At 40.6% G+C, this 17724-nt stretch overlaps 1 protein-coding gene across 1 annotated transcript in view; it reads right to left on the bottom strand.

Moving 5' to 3' along the window:
- Positions 1-17724, bottom strand: part of abca12 (ATP-binding cassette, sub-family A (ABC1), member 12) — a 57726-nt gene that overhangs the window by 11187 nt on the left and 28815 nt on the right. Inside the window, exons 40-59 of the mRNA XM_076112046.1 lie at positions 17517-17696; positions 16903-17206; positions 15878-15992; positions 15199-15528; positions 14417-14486; positions 14179-14313; positions 13447-13608; positions 13025-13208; positions 12271-12489; positions 11056-11252; positions 8863-9021; positions 7793-8025; positions 7439-7586; positions 6650-6896; positions 5187-5276; positions 4051-4138; positions 3759-3886; positions 3044-3131; positions 2704-2812; positions 923-977 (exon numbers count right to left, since the gene is read on the bottom strand). Of these exons, the coding sequence (XP_075968161.1) occupies positions 923-977; positions 2704-2812; positions 3044-3131; positions 3759-3886; positions 4051-4138; positions 5187-5276; positions 6650-6896; positions 7439-7586; positions 7793-8025; positions 8863-9021; positions 11056-11252; positions 12271-12489; positions 13025-13208; positions 13447-13608; positions 14179-14313; positions 14417-14486; positions 15199-15528; positions 15878-15992; positions 16903-17206; positions 17517-17696 (3241 nt within the window). The remainder of the gene's footprint in view (positions 1-922; positions 978-2703; positions 2813-3043; positions 3132-3758; positions 3887-4050; positions 4139-5186; positions 5277-6649; positions 6897-7438; positions 7587-7792; positions 8026-8862; positions 9022-11055; positions 11253-12270; positions 12490-13024; positions 13209-13446; positions 13609-14178; positions 14314-14416; positions 14487-15198; positions 15529-15877; positions 15993-16902; positions 17207-17516; positions 17697-17724) is intronic.

The raw sequence follows: 17724 nt of genomic DNA, 5'->3' as shown, positions 1-17724 counted from the left end.
TTTGAGGGCAGCACAAACTACAGAGGATAGCCAGCAGCAGCAGCAGCTACTGACCATGTTTGTTAGCAGTACGGCCAATATAACCTTAATATCTTTCCCATGGGAAAAGCTTCCACACTGTGAGAATCAAGACATTTTGAGCAATAAGCCTGTTGCATCTTTAACACGGCTCAGACCAAATCAATGCATCAGTGAGCATGCAGAATATCACGGAGGCGTAGTTGTGCACTTGCGGGTGCTGCAGTACCGAAGCAGGCAAACAGCTACGTAAATACAATAGACAAAGAAAAGTGGGGTATGCGAAGAAACCGAAGGGCAGTAAACACAAGGAAATAGCTAGTGAATTGGACAGAGAGAACCAACCTTCATGAGGCCACAATGTCAGCTCAATACACTCCTGTAATGATTTATTTGATTTTATCCTCTGGAGCACACACACACACACATGTTTGCATTCATACACGCAAGCAAACACAGAAGCACCGATTCTGCAGTCTGGGTCTCTGAAGCAGAATGTGGAGTATTTTAAATAAACTCATTTTGGGAAGTGGGGTAGAATCAATCCACCTCTGTGCCACCTTCAGGGCAAACACTCATTATATCGGCACTCTGATCAATAGTGCAAGCTCAGGGAAATCCATTTAGAAAATCAAATATGGGTAAACACCACTGTCATGTACCTCCATGCCCTGAGTCCACCCTGACTTTGATATGCTGAATTGAAAAGTAAGATGATTCAATCATTTAACTTGGGCTCATTCAAACAACAGCCAAAAATATTCCTCATGACTTGACTAATTTTGGGATAATTTCACCATTTAGAATGCTGATTAGATTCCATTTTGCAAGTGCAGTCATTGTGATATTGTTGATAAATGAAAGTCAGCTCCGTAGAGGGAAAAATCTAAAGTGCAGGCCTTACATCGAGTCTTCATCATCCGCCCGGCCGAAATAGGGGTGACTGGAAACTGAAATGGCTGTAATAGAAAAAACAAAGTATCGAGTTAGAAATAGAAACAACATGCGGGCTATTTTTCAGCACAGGAACCAAATGAGCAAAGATACTCTCTTAGTCGGCGACACAGTTGAAAAATATAGTGCAAGATGATTTCATTTGCCAGTGCACACAAAGGAAATTGAATTTTCTTTATCATTTTTTCAGGGTCTTCTAGATGCTCACAGACATGAACTGCTCCCCTACATGTCTCTGCTTACATTTCCTGGGATAGGAGAGTGTGAGTTCACCCACAGCACAGCCGTGGAGCAGGTTGGAGGCCCAGGGCTCCACCGAATGGATGGGTTCTGCCATCTAATCCAAATCCGATCCGTAATCATTAACTACTACTCTAAAGTCTTTTACAATGGGAAACGACTACAGATGCAACAAGCAATGATTTTTCCTCATCTGCAGATTTCTTGATTGATTTTTTCATCAATCAAAAAATAGTTTGGTCTAAAAATGTTTCAGTGCCCCAAATTTCATATACAAATTCTTCATTTCGTCTGACCAACAATCCAAAACCCAAAGATATTTAACACGCTATCATAGCGGCCATCAAATATAGATGGAACCATTACATTTCTGCATTTTCTTCTCTTTATTTTCAAATGCATTAATTAAATAAGGTCTCTTTACAGTTCACGTTGTCCAAAGATGGATTAATAAACAGTTGAGTTTCTGTATATTTTCTCTGGGGGATGCAGACAGAGATTCAATACAAAAAATGACTGCGGGTGGGAGTGATTAGAATCTCCAGTGTGGACAGCGGGCGGGAGTTTGATGGCACATCTGGCAGTTAGCAGTTATATGAGAGTCCTGTGAGGGTGGCATGAAAAAAACGGTTTGATGCCGACCTCTAAAGGATCCCAACCCAGTTGGTACTGCAGTACACAATGTGAGGGTTAGGGCTTCACATTTGACTGATAAACCATCACCTTGAAAAGCAATCTTCTTGGATCTGCACCCCTGACACCGCTGTGAGTCTGCAGGTAACATTCACTCTACCCTCGAGCACTTTTATTTGCCTGTGTGGAAGAAATGTGTGTGTATGTGTGTGTGTGTGCGTGTACTTCTGTGCATGCACAGTATGTTTTATGAGCATTTCTACTGTGTGTGTGTGTGTGTGTGTGTGTGTGTGTGTGTGTGTGTGTTTACACCTGCCCGCAGGCAGATGGTCAGGGTGATACAGAGCTAAAACAGTGCTGAAAACGTGGGCCAGTCTCGTTCCCCAGTAAGCGGCACTCATCAGTATTCACCATGCATACTGATGTCAGTCTGAGGACACACAGCACCCCCTGGCTTTAATCCTGGGAAATGAACCATGAGTAAACACACTGTTTACAGCTCTCTTCATATTTAGTATACAACATGCACAATCAGTAGCACATTGCTGGATAGATACATTTTACCAATGCTGATGTGTGCATCCCTCTTGCACAATCCCAGCCATCAAACCTTTGCTTCAGCCTATCTTTTGCAATAACCTGAGAGTGTTGTGTGAATAAAGGACAATCACGCCAAAATATAATGTCTGGAGACCTTTCCTAAAATATCAACAAATATGAACAGCAATAAATGTATATTACCATGTAAAAAAAGCAGCAGGGACCTTTGCTGTCAGTGCATTTGTATTTATAGAATCCTTGATCAATTAAACTGAAAGCTCAGTTTACCAGTTTTTTACAATCTTCATTTCAGCTTACCATATTTATTTGGATCCTTGTCTGCTGGAAGATTGGAGCGTAGGATGAGGTTGCTGAGGCTGTTTAAGTATGCTGGCATTGTGTGGTGGCCCTCTGGGTTGAACCAGACCTAAACCCATGCAAGCACAAACAAAGACATGCACAGAAACCATCACTTGCACTGCTACAGACAGTTTCTCTACAGTTTTCAATGTTTGGAAACCAAAGCTTTAAAGATACTTATTATAGTCAAACAACTTTAGGATATGATGTCGTGTTTTAACTTTAACTTTCAACTCATCGATGCAGCGATTAGAGTGATAACAACACAGGCAAGCAGGAAAGAGGGAGACAAAGTTACCTTAGACAGAGTACGGTTTTTGGGCACCGCTGTTAGGTCCATCTGTAAGTCAGGAGGGAGTGGCATGCCGAAAGTAAAGCCACCATACCTGAAACCATACCAACAAATCACATATACATCCAAACAAAGAGCTTTGAGTAGTGCTAAGAAAGACACACCGTGTTTTTGGCTTGTTTGTTTTTATTTTTTATCAAATATCTACCTGCAGATGATGGTAAAAATCATCAGAGCCCACATTCAAAGCATCTTTAAAGAGGGAATTGTTTGCAGTCAACAGCTAATTAGATTTCTGCAAATCCTTGTTTTCAATACTGTCCTATAGCACTGTACAATACACTGTCCTTGCAAGAGCAACATTGCTAGTTTTAACTATCCAAAGCTTCCCAGTTGGCTGTCATATATTATTTACTGAAAGGAAAAAGAAAGTCTTTAAATGGACACTTGGAGAATCACTATATTTTGTCGTTTGGGTCAATCGTCTACTCTAAATTTAAAACATATCGAGTCCCATACATTATTTGCTAACGATCTCAAACAAAATTAATTCATCAAACTGATGTAATAATATGAAATGCAATTCATAAATGGGAAATAATATGTAAGCTAACTAGTTGGATTCCCTTGAAACGTCGCCTCATAAGGTTGATGTAATCAGAGAGTTGATTGGCACTCAATGCGGCAACATTAACCAGATGTGAACACAGGTTGCATTCACCTGTTCCTGATGAAGTCATTTGCTGTGGCCACTAGGTAGTTCTCCACATTGATGCCACTCAGGTTATACACGATATGAGATGAATGGATCTTCTTATGGGGGGGCTGGAAGTTGTCTCTATCACAAATCTGCAGTGTAGTGAAGAGACAAATACATTAGACTCACCCTTTTTCACAGAAGACATATTCATGTATAGAAACACAGATGCATAACACACAATACAACTCTCTCTCACACACACACACACACACACACACACACACACACACAGTTTTCAGTGACCCAGTCTCACCTGTTCCTGACGGGTGCATTTACAGACACTAAATGCTTTGGAGCTGTTCCCTCTGGAGCTCCAGTTGTTTGTGCTTCCTTTGCAGACCCTTAAAAGGAAAAAATTCACAAAGTGAAATGGTGGCTCAGTGGAATGATGGGCGTCTGCAGTGCATGATAATGCCACAAGATTATACCTCGACTCCAGAACACATCCGGAAACTTGACTTGATATGATTGCTTGCATCAGTGCTAAAAACTTGAGTGCATATGCTGGCAAAATCTGAAAACATTCATACAGCAGCTGTGAGCTTGCATGCATTTTGTGAGATCAGGACCTAAATATTTTTTCTGATATCAGTTGAAAACAGTTTCAAAAAGCTGTTTAATATGTGCTGTAATATCGTATTGTGTGAAATTTACTTGAGTGGGTTGATGTCCAACTCCCCCACATTTTGTTTTCTGCCAAACGCTGTCAGGGACACTTTGTGCAGATCAAAAAGAGACTGGAACAATAGCCGTGCTCTTGTATACACACAGATAAAAGACCTGCTACTTTAGATATAAATTGATCAAAAACTACGACCATAGTCTCTTGACCATACCATACATTTTCTGTATATGTAGCACTCAGCACCCTTTCAGTCATTGTCATGTTGTGATTATAGACATCATGAAGAAAACATGCAATCGCCTTTGCACCATAGGACCTGTTATTCTCTCTCTCTCTCTCTCTCTCCATTTCTTTTTTACTCGGCAGAGCATTTTAAAATGCCTCTGAGGTGTGGTTCATGAGTGCCAACATTGATTTAAGTGCCTGTAAGGGGGAAATCTCCCCTATAAACACACAGCGTTTATGGAATACAGAGCAGAGTCCTCCTGCGGGCTTTCAGCCACATACGTTGAGCTGAGCGGCAGGAAAATAGAGAGAAACCAGGGTGAGAGAGCGGCAGGAATAGGACGGAGGAAGAAAGGTAAAATGAAACAAGGTGAATGACGAGGCATGCAAAGATTGACAATGAGTGAAATATGAAAATGCCGTACGTGTGGGAAAGGGGACAATGCATAGGGAAACTGAGCACGGGTACCCAGACTATCACTGACACATTTAGTATTCTCAGGGGGGAAAAAGCTGGCGTTTGAGGTGTGATTACGTACGGGTTATCGGACTTGTCGAGGCAGGCGTTATCGATCCCAGGGAATGACATCATGGTGTCCTTCAGCTTGGTGGAGTTGGGATTTTGGTTACTGTGGAGTCAGAAATAAAACAGTCAGCGTCAAGTCAGAGGTTACACAGGCATTTAAGTGAACTACAGCATAACTACAACAATACTAAATACATTCACTCAAACAAAAGGTTGTTTCATAAGGCTCCAACATGACAGAGGGGTTGGACTTCATTGATTTATTCAAATCAATCTTGGTGACTGGGGTTTCAAGGTTGGCATTCATTAAGGTTTTCCTTGTAGAGAAGCTGGTATGAGATCAATTTACTGACTCACAATATTGTCAATAAAGTCACCATGGGGACACAGTCTGTGATTCTAATAATGTTAGTGTGGGGAACAGTTTTTTTTTATTTATTTGATCCTTCCCTTGCCTTTTAATGCACTCATTAATAAACATTCAGATCATTGCATTTGTATTGTTCATACAGCAAAGTCTGAAAACACAGTGCTCTGAGAAAGTTCATAAAATATGAGACGACTACCTATAGCACAGGACTATCATTAATCTCTTTTAAAATAAATATTATTCTTCAATCACTTTTGTATATCAAGCTGAAGAAGAAGACTTGGAAGAGCATCCATACGGCCTTTGATATGGATTGGCACCTCTTTTCTCTCTTGCTACATAACCCTTGATCAAACAATAGCGCTTCTCAAGAAGGAAGACATCTCGCAACCTCCTGACGCTCTTAATCTCTATCCCTTTGATCTCACATCTCATCCGTCTTCATCACAATTATCTCTTTCCCTCGCGTTCTCCCTCTCTCGCTCTCCTTAAGGACTGTCTGCCCTTCAACAAACTGCTGCTTTAAATTCATTTTAGAACAAGTGAGACACGTCGTGGCCCCGCAAATGATGAAGAAACCCAACGGAACAATCAAGCGTCAAGTTGCTTCAAAGTTGCAGTTAGCGGCTCTTTGGTTTCAAAATTTGATATTTTACTATAGCGCATCCTTCAAGCTGAACAGTAGGATTTTTGTAAATACAACATCCTCCAAGCTTTTTCCACAAACCAAGTCAGTTACAGTATAACAGCAATGTCACTTGAGATACACACAACTGTGATGATTTGTTTGTAGCCTTTTCCAGAATTCCCCACATTTATACAGTAAAACGTTTGAAGTAGTTTCCTGATATTGCTCAAACTAATTACGTCAAAATGAGCTTGGAAAAGACTCACTTTTTCAGGGACACTGGTGTGATTATTTGTTGCCAACTGAGTCTCATGGACATTTGTCTCGCCACGTCAAATTAATTGAAACAAAAGAGCAGAGCTTCAGAGTTCGATTGAACCGCTCCAAACATGCTCGGTGTAAAATCACCCTGATTAACCTTGTTTGCTTCTGTGGCCTCCCCTCCCTCCCTTGTATTTTCTTTGCCATGGGGACTGACCTGAAGAAGGAGTAGCTCTGCCCGAAGTTGTAAAGCGCAGGGCTGAGCTCCAGCTCAGGATAGTGACGCAGGTCGTTCCTGACTGAGCCCAGAGCCATCGCAAACATCATGAACAGAACAGGGAGCAGGATTTGGGAGATCAGGCCCTTCCAGTCTCTGCGGCTGTGGTGGAACCTCTTGATCAGAATGGCTGCCATCTGCTGCCATGCCAGGGCCATGCCACGCGCCATGGATGGACCGGTAAGCTCTGGAACACATGGGAGAGGAAATTGTGACAGGATTTAATCAATTCTGTTCCGTCTGCCTTTTTTTTCCCTCTTCAGAGCACACTGAGCTAAAGGTTAAAACGGGTAGATTGGATCACAAAAGATGTCAGTGCAATCCGTCAAAATGTAGAAGATGTTGAACTACTGTAGGTCAGCCGAGTAAGTGTACTTCAAATATCTTAGCTTATCTTTGAAAATCTAAAATAGAAAAAAAAAAAAAGAATGTCAGCATAATGATTGAACTACAAACTGCCCTCAGACTAGAGTCTTACATTCCCCTTGGAGATTTTAAAGCTTTATTATCTGATTTGTTTATGATCGTAACCGTTTTAAATTCCTTGTTTACTGTGTAGTTGTTTCGTTTATGTTCCGCTGATTGTGTTTTTGTGAATGTTACTTGTTCCCAGGTCTGTCTTTGGAAAATAGATGTCACTGCAATGAGACTGTCTGATTAAATAAAGATTGAATACAAATGAAAAATAGCAGTTTTACAAAGTTTTCCATCATGCATCCTTTTACTCACTGATACTGTCTCCAAAGCTGGAGATGCTTCCACTGGGGTCTGAAGGGAAGCCTTCTATGGAATCAGTGTCAGAAATTGTCTCTGAGATAGACAGGGGGATGTTCTCAGTCTCAGCTTCTGTGTTTCCATCAGTCAACTGGAGAAACACCTACACAGACCAAAAAAAAGTCACAGAACAGACCAAATAAATGTCAAAAAGTAAATCAGAAAAATGCTACGGCTTGTGATTATGCTTATGTGTCAATATGATCAAGCTTATGAGCACTACCACATTTTTACACAGAAAAAAAGTTCTTCTCCACTGTGTCTGCAGCGTGAACTTGTGTTTTTGTGTGTGGTTGTGTATGAGCTTACCTCCTCTAGGGTGGTGTCAGAGATGCCATAGCCCCCCAGCTGTAGGGCGTCCAGGTTGGAGTCCAGCGCGGTCAGGAGGGAGCGGTATGAGGAGGCGTTGGATGAGGTAAAGGGGGGCAGTGAGTAGACCAGGTCACCCCCCAGGGCCTCCTTCAGTCGAGCTTCTGGTACATGAGCTTGGATGAAGGACTTCAGCTCAGCATTGTCAATCCGCTCAGATTCTAAATTCTGCATCCGCAGATAGGAAAGCAGGAACAGATTAGGACGTGATTTATTATCAACATTACACAGCTTTACTTTGCACAACTAGAAATCATCTGCCGGTGGCTTCAAATATATATTTCTTTATTTTGTCTGTTTTTTTTGGGACGTGTATGCTCTACCGTTCTACCCTTGCTAACATCATCCATTTCAGTTGTTGCTACATAGAAAAGGCGCTTGATACAGCCTAAAAAAGAAACAGCCAAAATACAGAATAGGGAAGGGAATTGTAGTTTTGACCACAATATGAAACTGGCATATACAGCACTATATGGGATGGAAGGATTCTTTTCAATTTGGTAAGACGTCAAAAATTGAAATAGCTACATTTGGAATGCAGTGTACGATATAGTATCCTGAAAAAAAGTATGAGCCAGTTTGCAGCAGGCAGCAGAGAATTATTTGTGTTGAATTTAGCCTATTTAGCAGTTTTCCAATACATCCGATATAAATCACACTATTGCAATATATATTGTGTTCAACCCTTGTGTGTCTAATGTGGCAGAAATAAAACCAATAATTTATTTACACATGAACAGGCCAGCTCCTCCATTATAATATATATTATAATGTATTGGGGAATGTTACTTTTTATGCTGGCTGTGCATTGTCATTGTTAAGATAAAGTCTGAGTAAAATACATTAGATATAGTTTACTCTCTCACTCCTCGAAGATAAAGGCTGTGGCCTACAATCACTCAACCTTCACTTATGGTAAAATGTTAACATCGAGCACCAGGGAAACATGAATTATTTGACAAGTTTAAATTAAATGTCCCAAACATTGTGACTGTATGTCAGGATGAATACCTTCTTGGTGAGAGTGAGTTTGTAGCCCTGACCCAGCTTGTCTTTCAGGTGGAAGGGGGATCCGCAGCATTTTAAACCTCCTTTCTCCAGGAAGGCGATGCGGTCGCTCAGTACTTCAGCCTCATCCAGGTGGTGGGTGGACATGATGATGGTGCGATCTGCAGGACACACACATAAAACAATCTGCATTATTTGTGTACGGATCATTATACCATTCTCTGACCCATAACTGCAACTCAAACGGAAGCTAAAGGGCATTGTGTGAGTATAAAGAAACGTAATACAGGAAAAGCCAGTGATTCGATGTCAGTGAAATGCAAACAGTGAGATTATCTTCACCAGCCATGGTAATCTGTTGAGCTCTGTAGGAGTTTTAAGTTTTGCGAAGGGTGGAAGAACAACACAGAAGCCATATTTAGATGTATAATGGCAAAGTTATTTTCCTTATTTTCCTATCCTAGTGGGTTCACATTGGCCTTTTAAGTGCAGCTGCAGACATACAAACATTATGCAACAACACACATCCAAATAAACAAACCAGACATCACAACGACAAAGTCACACACTCAAGCTGTGTCGTGCGTGCACATAGAAATCATCAGAGAAAAAGGCGCACAAACAGCAAGCAATGAAGAAAGCTTATTTTGAAACAGATTCCCCCGGCACCAAAATCTCACTAACATCTGAGACAGGGCCAATTACGCAGGACATTTTTCCACAGCTACAATTATATGACATTTAGCAGTCTCCCTGCCATTGCTGCTGCAACTCTGAAACAGCCTAAAGAAAAAATACTGGATTTTTTTTGGTTAATTATATGCTAAATTTAAAGTCACAAGCATGAACAAGATTAAGCCCTCCAGGGTCTGCTTCCGGTTCCTGCTCTTCTACTCCTGTCCCTCTTAGTAGATAGGGAGTGGGAGGCGTCTTCAGTGGAAAACACTAGAGCTACAGAGTTTGGAGTGCCTGTGCCATGTGAGTGTGTGCACTACAGAATGGGAATTTGAATATTTTTGTACACAGATTAGACAATAATGAAGTTGTCTATGTCTGATTGGATGAACATGATGCAATGTGATTAATTACTCATCAGCGGTTATTCATGGGAACCCCTTACACTGATTAGCTTCCAATGTTACATACTGTTGAAGAGGTAAGTAAATGCATTTTTCTCTAAACCACATTTAAAACCAAGGTGCTTCACGGGTGAACGTAAAATACGAGAAGACAAAACATAAAAGTACAACACAAAACTATTGGAGTTATAAGTTGTAAAAACCCATGATGCCAATAAAGTTTTTTTTTTTTTTTAAAAGCTTTTTAAAATGTGACACAGTCTTGACCTGAAAAGCAAGAACTCCCTTTTTTCTTAAGCCTGGACTTTGGAACTTTTCAAAACATTTGGTTTGGGGTCTTGGTGCAGAATAAGGAGTTACAAGATCATAATTATATTGCAGAGACAAACATGAGGGGCTTAAAAGTAATACGGAAAATGAATTCCAAAACAAATGGGAATCAATGTAATTGAGTCAGGGCTGGTGAGATACGCTCTCTGAGTGTTTGTCAGAAGCCTTGCTGCTGCATTATGCACCAACTGTCGATGAGTAATTGCAGCATGATTGAGGCAGTAGTACATAATGAATTGCAGTAGTCAAGGCGAGAGGAAATTAAAACGTGAATAAGGCATAAATAAGTTGTTCAACAATGACTTTGGAGAGCGCTGGCCTGACAGACAACACTTCTGGTTTATATGAATATTTAAGCTGATGGTTAGAGGCTGTTTAGTCTTTGATAACAACAAGGCAACACTGCAGGGAATCCAGATTGTTATGATTTTCAAGACTAAACTAAAGTAACGGATAATATGGCCATGGGTTAGCAGATACAGACATACAGATAGATACAAACTGAACAAAATCGGGCCAAGTATCGAGCCCTGCGGGACCCCACGTGACAAAAAAGGAGACAATACTTTGCTTGTTTTGTTCAGTTAATTTTTCTTCTTCTTCTGCTATTTCTTCCTGTTCCTCTTATCATTATCATCATTATTATTAGTGATACCAGTAATACTACAGGTGGTTATAGTAATAACAGCAGTAGCTGTACCTTTAAGTTCAATGGAGAGTTTGTGAAATCGAATTAACCGGAACACTTTTTTAGTGTTGAATGTGTTGTATGTCTGAGAGACTCACGTTTCTTGTACTGGAGAACAATGTCCCAGATGTTGCGCCTGGAGCAGGGATCAACTCCAGTAGTGGGTTCATCCAGAACCACCAAGCGAGAGCCCCCTATGAAGGCAATGGAGATTGACAGCTTGCGCTTCATGCCACCTGACAGAGTGCCCACCCGCTTGTGTCTGTGTGCGTGCATGCCTGTCTCCTCTAGGATCCTGACAAGGGAGTCAATGAAAAGCATTTAACAAGGAGCTCATGTTACATACATACTTTTTATGTGCATTACAACCCAGTTTCTGAGTTATACTTCCATCAGTTCCATCAGTAACCGAGCAGGGGTTTCTGAACTACAGGAACCAGTGGAGAGGTTCAGTTTCTTGCCTCTAAGTTGAGGCTTATTACTGCTCCTCTAGTCATGCAAAAACCCTCCAGAAATAGTTTCACGATGCAACTGGGGGTTCAACCCATAGCTTTATACCACAGAATCATTTTTTATTTTCTTTTTTACAATGATTGTTCCTATAAGCCTCAGAACAAAAAGGACGCAAAGGGGGAAAAAAGGCATAAAATAAAATATATAAAAAATTCTTATGGAAAATGTGAGCTTAATATTTCACAGCTCCTGAGACGCTAAAGTGGGGGCTAATTTCAAGGATAGAAAGTGTAACAATTATTTTGAATTCTTGCATTAATGCCTATATATATATATATATATATATATATATATATATATATATATATATATATATATATATATATATATATATATATATATATATATATATATATATATATATATATATATATATATATATATATATATATATATATATATATATATATATATATATATATATATATATATATATATATATATATATATATATATATATATATATATATATATATATATATATATATATATATATATACCTGTAAATTACAGGAAGTAATTATATCTGAATATAACTTGTAATCTTTAAAAATGTCCCCTGTGTAACCAGTCACTGCTACTATTCACTGTTAAACTCTCATAACCTCTGCCCTTATTACCTTTCTATTGGCAGAACATGACATTGGCAGAGCAATAGAGGTCTATTTCATTGAGTCTTTTATTAAAACAGGTTATAAAATGAAACCACTGCTACATTATGTAGAACCCCTGACATCATCTTTAAGACAGTGCATTATGACATTAAGCATGCTCCCTGTAATGGATGATCGGTCACTCACTCGCGGACTTGTTCGTGCAGTTCCTTGCATGACCAGTGTGGGGCCTTGATCTCGCCGTAGAGCAGCAGGTGCTCCTTGGTGGTCATGTGGTCAAAGAGGACATCATATTGCATGCAAACCCCCAGCTCTCTGCGAACTTCATCGATGTTGCTCTGCATGTCTCTGCCGTAAACCTCAATGGTGCCCGAAGATGGTGGGAAAAGGCCAGTCAGGAGAGACCTAAGCACAAAGCATGATCATTTACAATGTGAGTTAATTCAGTTTTTGGGTTTCATATTTGGGAAAAAGTCTATATTATAAAAAAAGGCCCTTTCATTTGCTCTTTTTTGTACTTTCTTACAGGCACTTTCCTGTTAAAAAATGATTTATTGGTCCCAAGAATATTGAAGGCCATGGAATCCCTTCTTTTTTTTATATTGTTGAATCTTATTCGCTGATGCATTCATTGTGCGCTGCTCTGGATAAGAGCATCAGCAAAATTCGTCAAATTTAAAATGTAAATGTAAGTGCTCCAGTAAATGAAAACCTGTAAGGCCAGTCTCTACAACGGTGCATTAGCTGTGCCAGATTTGGACAAAACAATCCCCCTGTCAGCAGAAGACCCCTTAAAAGGGTCTGTTGATTGAAGGGATGCACAAATCAAATTTAAAAGACACTTCATTCAGTATATGAATTGTTACATGTTATATGCATTTGTATTCATCTTACGACTAGCTGATACTGTGGAAATAGAGAAAAATTGTGCCACACATACATGGTGGTGGTCTTGCCGGCTCCATTGTGACCAAGCAGTGAGGTGACATGGCCCTCGTAGAAGGAAACATTAAGGTTTTCAATTGCTACTCGGTCGCCATAGATCTTGCTGAGACCATGGAGGGCAACGCCCACTGGGAGCTCTGAGAAATCCTCCCCAGCCTGAGAGGAAAGAGTGCTCTGGCCTAAGAGAAACATGGAGACAGAGGCAACCTGTAAATCAAACTCACAGGGGACAGGAATTTAATGAAGAGTGAGGGTGAAATACAATATAAATGTAGGCAGGAGTTGGGGTTAGCAAAAAAAAAATGACATGAAAGGAAAGACATCATGTTCTTGCTTCAAAACACAACACCGGAGGAGACAGCATTGCTTTTTGTTATCTGCCGCGAGATAGTACAATGTCATTTTTTTTTTCTGTACCTTTTCCCTTGTCGTCAGCGAAGACGGGCTGGTTTTTCTGCATTATGTTGGTAAAGAGGAGTCCTCTGCCCACCTTACTGTTTGACTTAACGCAACAACACAGGTTGGTCCAGAAGGAGGCCTTGAAGGGGAAGTACCATGGGGCAGGGATGCCGTACTTTCCTGAAGGGATAAATAAGAACCCAAGACGTCTAATTATTACATGACACACTGCTTAGAAAAAAGTAAAATAATTAAATTACCTCTGAGTTAACATTTCCACAGTGACAGGATGCTAGCATTATGGTCCCTCTACTCCCGATACTTTACTAATATAGCTAGAGAGCTAGTATTATCACGCTAATGCTAATATTGTCATGCTATGTGCTAATACTGCCATTACCCTTCAAGAACAGCTGACCTGACAAAGACGAGTTGGTACACCGTTAGCTTGGCAAAAGTAGAATCCAACAAAGTAAAGCAAATCCAAACAAACTGTACAGACCAACTATAAAATCTGCTTTAACCCTGCTAGCTAGATTAATGAGAACTATTGGTCTCGTCACGCATTCATTTGTACAGCAAATTAGCAAAAACAAATTCTCTGATCAACCTTTCACTAGAATTAACTGGATGGAGAAGTGAATCCCAATGGTTTGAAAAAGTGTTTGAACTATTGTAAGTATCCGGACTCCTTGACTTGAAGATCATTCTGCTTGAAGTTTTAAAGCCTTGTATGATTATACAGTTTACCTGGGAGGACCATGCGGATGTAAACCCCGATGCTGAAATAGAGGATGGAGTCGATGAGCAGCAGCCAGCACAGCCAACCGAACGAAGATGTGTCTCCAGCTATGGGCGAGGTGTAGGAGTTGCTCCATTGAATGCCTGAGGAGGTCGACAGAAGATTTAATTAGCTTCCCACTGACTAAAGTAGCTTATGTTTCAAAGAGATCGTGTTTGATGCATGCAGATGTCTACATATACATACCTTCTCCTTGGGACTCGTACCGAGAGATATATTGACTGGCATGACTAAAACAGGTGGGGGAAAACAAACCCTGTAGGAAAATAAGAGGCCAATTATAGTTTACAGTGAGAGAAGCAGTGAAAGAAGAACAACAAAAACACATATCTACTGTTTTTAGACAATGCCTTTCCATAAAACCTCTCTTCTATGGTCTTGACAACCTTGTGTCAGTACGACGTGATATACCTTTCTCATCATGATCTGAAAAGTTTTGTTCAATGCAAACAAGGCTTTAGATGTACGCAGTGATGCTATTATGTTATTAATGATCATATCAGACAGCAAGCACCAAAATAAAAAATAAAGTATGTATTAAGTAAATGTGCACAACTTGTTTCAGCATAAGAAGGCAGGTAAACTGTGCTCTGCAAACAGAAGTATTTGTAAACTGTCATTTTGCCGTGCACTACAATGCTACGCATGTCAAAATGAAAAATCAAACCTCGCAATGGAAAACAACTGGAGGCTAAAGCCACCGTTTACTCAGACTATTTCATAAAGTAACTGCCTTTTTAAGGCTGCAGTAATATATTTTGAATCACAATGTTAATAAAATAGTTTTATTGGTTAGAGTAAATCAATTTTTTTGGAATACAATGAAATGACTGTGTCCTTTCTTATCTCTCCCTTCAATTCTTAGTAGTTCATTGTTGTTTTTTGTAACATATATATATATCACAGTATATATCACAGTACTAGTACTTCTTTAATATACATGAGTCATGACAGAGGAGGTTTCTCACCAGGGCGGCCTTCTGGGTAAAGGTGAGTTTTGTCTCCACGGCCACGACCACAATGAACGGGAAGAAGCAAAAGATGTAAAGGAGGCTTGCACTCAGGCCGGCGATGTATGTCTTGTCAAAGAATGAGCTGACGAGGTAACTGAAGGACAGGATGCTCAAAGCATAATCGCAAAGGTACAAGAAAAGGAGGAAGCCGTCACTGTTGGGCAGAATTCTGCCAAACTTCAGCACCATCGTGACCAAGAAGACGGTCAACACCAAGTAAGCGGTGGACTCCAGGAACCAAGCAAAGAAGTGGCTGAGCGGGTTGACTCCCATCATTTTCATGTACTGTGGGAAAAGCAAGAATAGCAATGGATGGGAAAACACAGAAAAACAGTAAACAATACAGTTTCTGTGCTTGCTTGCTTGCCAATGGTGCTTATGAATGTTTACAGCAAATAAACCTGGAGGGTCTAGGGGACGAAGAGTTAACATTTGATGCTGTCTTCAAAACTCTGAGAGAAAGGCTCTGCTTATCACACTGGCAACCGTTCATCAAAAATAATTTGGTAATGTCAATGAATGTACATTTAAAAAAGAAACACAAAAAGACATGGACAGTGTCATTACACAGCATCTTAGAAACCCAGACGTCAGTGGCAGGTTTGATCTTTTTTCAAGTGAAAACAAAGATTACCTCATGCAGCCTCAGCTCTCTCTCATGTACCAGTTTCTTTACAAAATCAGCCACGAACAGCACCCAGGCTATCATCATCATGAGAGGGAATACAAAAGCGATGGCCTCCAGGAACCTGGAGAATACAGAGGTGCGAGCTGTCAGTCAAATCTCTAGAAAACCTAACATCCAATCACTGTCAACAACAGCAGATGAAAAGGCCTATCATTCAGTCACCGGCTTGACAGAGAGACTGAGATGAAGAGTGGAAGAACAATATCGAAGGGGCGGTTTGGAGATTGTTGACAGCCGTGTTCTGATCCTCTTATTATTTACGCAAAATAAATGCCTCTCCATTTCATTTTTGTATTTCTTTACTTAATCATATCTGGAGCCTGATACATACGAATTCAGTGCTTGCTGTTTTTCATACCACACAGCTATATTGCGCAGCTCATGTCAGAAATTGTTTTTGCTGTGTAATAAATCAGAACGACAGAAAGGCGAGGTTCAACGTATCTTATAGTTGGTCAGAAGGCAGCCAGCCAGAGACTAGTGGCCCGCTGGAGCTCCTTAGATGAGATACCAGCAGTCGAGGGCAAGCACAACCATAGGCATTACAGTCCAGTGTGATTTGTTGGAAACAATGCCATGTATAGATGCACAAGTTAAAGCCATTTTTAAAATGAGATGTTTACTACAGAGACGTGTTCCTGAATAGCTTGAAGGGTGTTTTAGCGTATGCGCGTGCGTGTAAGGTCTTCAAAGATGAATGCACAATAAAGGTGAATATTCATGCACATGGTGCGGAGCCAATTATAATGAGAAAGATTCCTGTGAATGACTACTTACTGTCAGTCCCAAGTGGCAAATGAATAATGAGAGAGCCTGCATTATTCCACATCAATGCCTGTACTTCCCCTCAGAGACGCTGAGGATCCTTTCACGTTTCTACGCATGCATTCCATATGGGAGCATGCTCATACTGTATGTGTGTGTGCTTGTTTGCATGTATGAGTGTGCATCCATTTATTCAGGAGACTCACTCATCCCGAAGGTAGCAGGGATAGGGGAAGGGCTGCAGCTGGACAGCTGGCTCTGTGACTCTCTGTCCAGTCTGGGTCTCAATGATGGCCCGATCAATGTTCTCCTGCAGGTAGACAAAGCCTCGGTTGTAGCGCAGCGTCAGCCTGGCCGAGATGTGGTTGTCCTTATAAAATATAGCTTCCCGGACTCGGTCAGTACGCATGACGTTGTCCATGTGCATGCGGATAGTGTAGCTGACTTTGGGAGGCAGGGAGGATGTGGCGGAGGATGAGTCCTCGTCTTTGGGAAGCTTAAAGATGACACCTTAAAGACAGATTGCAGCATCTCACTACACACACTTTATACTAACAAAATTCAAAAGACCAGAGTAGCTCTTATGTTCCTTGTCCTAGATAAACTGTTCCAGAGTCAGTTCTCCTGTAAGTGTCCTCACCTCAACTCATTATCAACAAAGAAGACCCTTTTAGAGGAAGCAATGTTTGATAAGGTGGACACTTTGTATCCGTTGTACTTTTTACGTCACATGTTTGGCTTATAAACCTTGGTGTTATCTTACCTACAAACTCTGCTCTTTCCAAATAAAGCTTGTCCATCACACCCAATATTTACTCACTTGCGTAGAGATCACGGTTTTTGGCAAGGTCCTGAGCTACAGTGTTGAGCTCGTCGGCAGAGTCGTAGCCACGATAACGGTCAAACTTGATACAGGAGGAGATGTTCACCATCAGGCTTGACAAGGTGGTGATCTGGTTCATTATGTGTTTGTTTTTCTCCAGCATGACGGTCATGTTAGCTTCGGAAAAAAAAGATATTTAGAAATG

Source organism: Anarhichas minor, unplaced genomic scaffold (genome assembly GCF_050575085.1).
Source record: "Anarhichas minor isolate MPS153535 unplaced genomic scaffold, ASM5057508v1 ptg000004l, whole genome shotgun sequence".
Lineage (NCBI taxonomy): Eukaryota > Metazoa > Chordata > Actinopteri > Perciformes > Anarhichadidae > Anarhichas > Anarhichas minor.
Note: the sequence above shows the minus strand (reverse complement) of the source record. Positions and strands in the feature narration are given on the sequence as shown.